Source organism: Selaginella moellendorffii, unplaced genomic scaffold (genome assembly GCF_000143415.4).
Source record: "Selaginella moellendorffii unplaced genomic scaffold, v1.0 SELMOscaffold_234, whole genome shotgun sequence".
Classification (NCBI taxonomy): domain Eukaryota; kingdom Viridiplantae; phylum Streptophyta; class Lycopodiopsida; order Selaginellales; family Selaginellaceae; genus Selaginella; species Selaginella moellendorffii.
The window spans coordinates 10,381-17,866 of record NW_003314493.1 but is presented as its reverse complement, the minus strand read 5'-3'; the positions used below and the strand labels follow the sequence as shown (position 1 = coordinate 17,866).

General features: G+C 40.5%; 2 protein-coding genes across 2 annotated transcripts; both read right to left on the bottom strand.

The window, feature by feature from the left end:
• Positions 1-864: 864 nt before the first annotated feature.
• Positions 865-5,342, bottom strand: LOC9648472. The gene is made up of 7 exons (XM_024667894.1): positions 4,181-5,342; positions 3,856-3,944; positions 2,000-2,114; positions 1,869-1,942; positions 1,574-1,804; positions 1,251-1,304; positions 865-1,026 (listed from the first exon to the last, which is right to left on the bottom strand). The coding sequence occupies exons 1-7, from the start codon at positions 5,340-5,342 to the stop codon at positions 865-867; spliced, it is 1,887 nt and encodes a 628-aa protein (XP_024523662.1).
• A 631-nt stretch (positions 5,343-5,973) lies between these two features.
• On the bottom strand, positions 5,974-7,284 carry LOC112343850. The gene has a single exon (XM_024667895.1). The coding sequence runs from the start codon at positions 7,282-7,284 to the stop codon at positions 5,974-5,976; it is 1,311 nt and encodes a 436-aa protein (XP_024523663.1).
• Between the last annotated feature and the right edge of the window lie 202 nt (positions 7,285-7,486).

The following is a 7,486-nucleotide window of genomic DNA, read 5'->3' as shown; positions in this document are numbered from 1 at the left end:
ACCTTATATATAATGTAGTATTACAACACAAATACAATTCAATCTGGCACCACTTCACTTAATTTGTCCTCAGACATGTGATGCTAATAGTAATTGGATTTGTACAGCACCATGTCCTTGTAGAGAAACGCATGGTCATCATTACCACTTCTAGAGCTGCTGCTCTGGATCACTGCCACCACGTTGAAGCTCACCTTGCCATTCAGAGATGGCTCCAAAGTGATAGAGCAAACCAGGACCTCATCAATCGGGTGATGACGGACCCTGTAAGATCTTCATCCCTGTCCCTCGTGAGATCTTCGTCCCTGTCCCTCGCACTGCCCCTCTCACCTGGCTGCTACGTACATGTGACTGATCCCAAACTGGTGGAGGATTCTCATGGCCTTGAGATCTTCTCACTGGTGATGCTGCTGCTGCTACTGCTGTGATTCAGACTCCAAATCTCCTCTCTCTCTCTCCAGCCACTGCTGTCGTTGATCAGATAGCGATATGTAGTGGAGCTTAAATTTTGTATCCTGGATCCACACGAGAATGACGTGATAGCAAAGAGCAAGACTTACCTGTAGCATTAAGTCGACTCTACCATTGGGACTTCTAGATAGCCTTTCTGTCACCATACTGCCGTAAAAAGCTGTGACAAAACCATACCCCAACCGAAGAACTTCCTCTAGCTTTGATAGCAAAACTTACAAAGCACTATGTTTACCTGTATCCCAAGATATTCACTGACTTTCTCCAAAAGGAATAGATATCAGAGGTTCCACTCTGTAATCAAGACGAAAGGATAAATGTAAACACTGCTAACACAGCAGTATATTGATACCTGTAAGTGACAGGATCATATGGGTGAAATATGTTTGTTCATCATTTGCCTGCATGCTGGCTTTTTTTCTTCAATGCCTTCATCTTCCCAGTACTCATGACCTGTTCTTTTGCAAACACATTCAACTTACGTTGCAAAGACTGTAAATCACATACATACCCATTTCCAAAGCATTCATTGTGGAGACTCAGAAACAGTGACAACTGCAAAAAATGCGAGAAAGAAACTTATCAACAGTGAAGAATCAAGGAGCTCGCTCTCCTTGTTTCGTTCCTAATGCTGCAAAGTGACAGGAGAGAGAGTTAGACATGAAACCCTCAGATATGAACTGTTATAAGAGAGTATTCCATCATGTCCTTCAAGCCAGTTTTTTTGTGCTTGACTGCCAACATTTCCTCAAGAGAACTTGTCATAAACTGAAGAGCACCATGTATGGCTGTCCCGTATGACTATCCATGTTGAGACTACAGGGTTTATAGCGCTGCAAAATAGAAATCCCTCTCAATGCTTTAAAAACGCAAAACTGAAGAACAAGGAAGCAAACCGTGGACGAAAATTTCTATTTTTTCTCTTGGTTCCAGCCTCAAGGACCTGGAACAAACAGGAACTTTAAGCCTCGAAAGAGAATAGCGAAGAGCAAGAGAGTGAAAAACCTTGATTCTAGTCGTGGTTCCAGCCTTGAGAACCTGGAACAAACAGGGACTTGAGAGACCCGAAAGAAGAATAGCGACAAGCAAGAGAGTGAAGAACCTTGATTCTAGTTGTCGATGACAACGTGAATCCCCTCATTGTCCGAGACGTCGTCCCTGTCGTAGCTCCATCCATCATAGCCTCTTCGCCTTTCACTCCCAATCCTCGTCGCATTTCCAAGCAGAGCACGTCGATCTGCCAAATGCACCTGCGCAGGCGGATGCTGGTGGATTTGTTCCCCGCATAAGTCTGGAAGGCGTCGATCCTGTTCTCACTGATCATCGAGCACAACTATGGCGACACAGAGAAAGCCGTGAGCCTCTCAAACCTTTTCAAATGGAGAAACAAACACAACCTCGTTGTAATAGGCTGGAGCTTTCAGCCGCTTAGGATCGTTATCCAGTGCTGTTCCCAGGACTTCTTCCGGAGCTGTCGAAAAACGAACGCATTAGAGTTTTTTCTAGTGTCTAAATCGAAGGAACTCACTCAAAGGTGTTGGATAAGGAACAAATGCGGGTTGCGGCTTTTGGTAGGAGGTTTTTGGTCCCTCGCCAGGCTCGATGCCACCGTTGCTGCGATTGGCCGTAATATCTTGGTCATCCTGGAACATCTCAAGTTAGAATCGCAGGGACGACAATAGGGGGTCGAGACTCTTTTACCAGATGATATTCTGCGTTAGTACTTTTTCCATAAGTGCGACTCGTTTCTTCACGAACTGGATAATTCTCCTGTTGAAGAACGCTTCGGCGTTGGTTAAATGATTGTCATTTTCTGGTGCGTGAGCTTTTGAACTCGAGAATGAACCAACCAGTGGCATCATGTACAGCTGACTGTAGCCTTCTAAATCGTTCCATCAAACACACACACACACACTCACAGAGGCAGATACACAGAGAGAGAGAGAGAGAGAGAGAGAGAGAGAGAGAGTACCTTCCCACAAGCAATGATCGATGCTCTCTCCTTGTGGTCATGCACCCTAAAAGACAATTGAAAATTTTTATGATCCCAAAAGTCACGACTTTACATTGTCTAATCTCAGCCGTTAGATTTTGGCATATGCCCAGAATAAGTGTCCCCAGTATATGCTATTATTATACGGGCTCTTTTGTTTAAATATATGAGTATGATATGATGATGATGATGATGATGATAATGACGATATTACAAAATTGTAGCATTAGGATTTTAGTGAAAAATGCAAAAAAATAAAATTCTAACTGTAACATCAGCTTACTTTAGTGTTAATTTCTGGTGTGAACAAGTAACCATTAAATTCAACTATTAAATTAGAGTTTACAAAATCTAATGTAATAGTGTGGTGGTATGAATGAATTACCATTAAATTTACTTATTTAATAGTGGGTGCAAAACCCCTCTAGAATTAGGCCAAAAGTATATGGGAAACATTAGTGGAATATATAGTTTCAGAGGGAAAAATGTTAGCATTCAAATCAGACATTAACTTAAAAATATTTAAAATAAGCTCTTTGTGAAAAAGGATTGGCCTGGTGAATAAACCCCGTTCTATTGTTATTTGTCAAATCTTCTCCTGCCTTGCCAATGAAACGACCTTGAATGGATCTGTTGAATACACGCATTATAAGGACAAGAATCTGGCAATGGTAGTTTCCACTTATAAGCCTATTTTTCTTTTTCAATGCACTCTAAAAATGGAAAAGATTCAATAAAACTGCATTGAGCAAACTCTGGTCGATCTATTGATTTCCTACAAACATTTATTGGATAATCATATAGATCTAAAGGTTTTATATTCCTTTCATTAAAGAGAATTTTAAGTTTCATACACATACTTCATACACATACAGTTAACTAGCAGGGAATCCAGCTCTGCTGGGATATATAGGACATCTGTTACATTGGTGACATGAATCCTAGAGAATTTCTTTGTACACAATGTTTTTCGTATAGACATTATGGCTCTGGAGCACACCTTGTCCTTCACATTGTTCAATAGACATTGTAATTTGTTTCTTTGATGTTCCTCTTGAAAGTGCAACATAAAGTTGACCGTGGCCAAAAACAGGTCTTGGCAAGTAAATACCCACATTCTGTAATGTTTGTCCCTGAGATTTGCAAATTGTTATGGAGAATGCAAGCCTTATTGGGAATTGTCATCGTTTGAGGATAAATGGCATGTCTCCTTCAGTTGGTTTTAAAGAGATTCTTGGTAGGAGGACTTTTTTTCCTTGCATACCATTATGTAGAATCTCAGCTTCTATAACATTTGGTAGTGCCTTGGTTATAATTAGTTTAGTGCCATTACAGAGGCCTTTTTTAGTGTCAATGTTGCGTAACAACATTACAATACATCCGATTTTTACCTGTAGCTTGTGTGGAGGCATTCCAGATGGTGTTACTGAGTTTAAAAATTCTACAGGATAGTCCAACATCTCTTCTTCCGAATCTGTTTCTACAATGTCAATGCTTCTGTATGTTATTGTTCTGCCAGTCATTCTCGAAAGAACTTGTCGTTCATTTGTAGAGAGAGATCATTTAAAGTCGTGAGAATAGCTTTCTGTGATAGGTTTGGGTCATTTGGTTGTATATGCTTTCCAAACACATTATCTATCATTTGTTCTCTGGATGTCGATGTTAGAGGTAATTTTATAACTTCTTGGTTGAATCCTTGGAGGCTAGGTAGGTTACCATTTCCAAGCTTCACAAGCCATCTAGACCATTCCTTTTCTTCAGAGTTCACCCTCATGTTTGTATGTAATGAGAACTTTACAAGTTTCCACCATATTGGTGAGGATTTCATGCTGTTTTGGATAATTTGTGTGCGACGGGCTCTTTTTAGAACAGGTAATGTCTGTCTGAAATCTCCTCCTGTTACTAATGTGATGCCACCGAATTCTGTATCACAGTTTTTTATATCACGCAAGACCCTCTCGACAGCTTTAAAAGCGTGAACGGGTACCATGCTTATTTCGTCCCATATGAGCAGGTCAGCTCTTCTTATGACCTCGGCAGGTGCTGAATTCTCTCGCAGGTCCGAGGTGCATGTTTCTGTGATTGGTACTGGAAGCTTAAATGTTGAATGAGCCGTTCGGCCTCCTACAAGAAGAGTACTCGCTATTCCTGTCCACGTGACTGCTAAGACTTTCATGCCATAAGCAGTAACATATTTTATCAACGTGTTAAAAAGGTATGATTTCCCTGTGCCTCCTACACCATCAACAAAGAATAATCTGCTTGTTTCTTTTTTGTTTTGTATTGCATTCAAGACATTGTTAAATATGTGAAGCTGTTCCTTGTTCAATCTGGTTTTTAGTAATTCAGCTTCATCAGGTGTGCATGGCACACATCTTGTTTCAGTTGTTGTTTCGTTAACTCCTATAAACTCTGGATCTGGTAACTCGTAGTCAGACAGTTTCTTGCCATGTTCCTGGAGTAATATTGACATTTCATTCAATCCATGTTGCATTGCTGCTTCATAGTTGTTGTGATTTCGGACCAAGTCTTCACACATCCCTTCCTTGAATTTATCCCATAGTTTTTTGGGATCAATGAGCTCGCAAAATAAACACATGACACTGAATAGATACCTTACTTTTGCAGGCATCTGAAATGTCAACGACTCTTCTAAACATTTCTCCCACTCACAATCATCCTGTAGAAGTCCCATTTCTTGTGCAGTAGAACGGTATGTGTCATATGCAACACCGTTTAATACCTTTAAATCACTAAAACTTGTAGCACCTTTTTTGTAGAGCAGGATCATACGTAGGTAGAAACGTTCAGAGTCATGTGGTGATACAGTGTACATTCTACCAACCACCTTGAATGCACGTTGGCGTGGTGTCCACATTCTGTTTCTTGAATTCCATGTATACCACTCAGGAATCTCGTGGTACAAGAGTGTCCTTGCAAATTCATCAATCTTGTTTAGCTCAAACCATTCTGTCAGTTTGGTTTTACGGCCTCTTTGTAATGCAACCTCTTCCTCACCATCATTGAAATAAATATTTTGAAGGTTTTCCAGGTGGATGTCCAGTCTCTCAATAGAATGTGATCTCCCATGTAAGTCATATCCATAGATCCTCCATATTCCTTCTGATGCGGAGACATAGCGGCAGTTTCTGAAAGCCTCTATTTCGTCCCAGTCTAGTACTTGTTCTGGTGTTGAGTTCTCATCCCTTCGAAGGCGTACCTCCGCACAATCATGTCCCTTGTATATGTATTTGAATATATACTTGACACTTTTTACAGTGGAACACACCTCGACATTTATGTGTGCTCTGTACTTACGTAAGAGGTACTTGTTGTATGGCACAACAAACCTGTTGTCAATGGGTTTGTTCTTTATTAGGACTGTATGTCCTTCTTGGCGCCTTCTATACTCTGGAAACTGACCACCGACATTCTGTGTTTCTTCACAGTAATCTCTTGGATAGTGTGACTTACATTCACCATCCTTCGTGCATGGGCTGTTTGGAAATTCAGGCCAATTCAGGCCCATGTATCATGTGCTTTTTAACCAATTCATATAATTCTGGGTCTAGTCTGGCATCTGGTATTTCGGCAGTAACTATATTGTCTATGTCATCGATAGTTCTGATTTTATTATCTTTACCAAGGATCACCAAAATATGACAGTGTGGCAGTCCTCTTTTTTGGAATTCAATCACATAGACATAAGCATTGACCTGGCCAAATATTTCTCGTTTGTAAATGTCATCTATGAGTTCTTGTTTCTTGATGTGGAACACACGTGCAACCAAGTCAGGTCTATCTGCAGTTGTTTGTCCAGGTAGAAGGTTTTCAGTGATCTCTTTCCATTTAGGATTGCAGGTGAATGTTATGAACAAATCAGGTTTTCCATACTTCCTTACAAGGCTCATGGCATCCTGGTAGTTCTGATTCATCTGTCGTGGGCCTCCAGTGAATGAGGATGGAAGTATTATTAGTTTTCCAGCACGTACCCCTTCCTGTTCGGCTCTGTTTTTCACGAAATCTGAGAGGCCACCGTATGCTTCAGCACGTAGCTCACGTTGGTGGTTTCTTATCCATGTTAGTCGGCCACCTTCAATCTTGGTGTATGTATTGACCATGTATTGTTGTGTGAGTTTTCCTGCTGTCAACACAGGGTTGAAATATATGCTTCTTATGCCATTGTGACATATGCCCCGTATAGCAAATTTGTGCTGATAAAATTCCATCATTGTGACATTACAACGTTTAAGTGTATTGCCGTTATCTGTGTATTTTATATCATTTGACCATCCGTCCTCTCCACTGGGAAAAAGAATTGGGTAGATCATAGGGTCACAACATGATGAAATGATTGATATTTCCTGCATTGATTCTTCCTTTGGATAGACTGCTATACTACGGTCAAATGGTGGGTTCCCACTTGGATTTGTAAAAATGGCAGCAATTTCATTTGAACACGGTGCATTGTATCTTCGAGGATCTGTTGTGCTCTCTCCCTTGATGTACATGACAATCTCTTGTGATGAAAGAGACATCTCATTCTCAAGCTCATGCAACATCTTGAATGCTTTTGCATAGGGATTGATTTCTCGTAAGAGAACATCTAATCTGTACATTAGTTCCCGGTCGCATTTTTTGTTATGCATATTTCTCATTCTTGTTTCTGTTGCTTGTGCCGTATCTAGAATATAGAGTTGTGAATACATTGCTTCTTGATCATCTCGTGGTCTGAAGCTGCCCATTCGGTGATACACTTGACCGTGTATCTTAAAGTAGTATGGTCCACCACCCGAAAATTCTTCGATGTTTGCTCCCATGGAAGCAAATGCTAGAGCACTATTATAGTTCCTTATTAGTTCTTTGAAATTTCCCTGGTTTGAATTACCTTCTAGCAACCTCTGGATCAATTCAGGGAAATGGTTTCTATTTTTTATTTGGACACGACCGTGATGACAGCATTGTGATTTTGTTTCTGCATTAAAATGGAAAGCTCTGCAATGGACACATTGTTTGTCCATT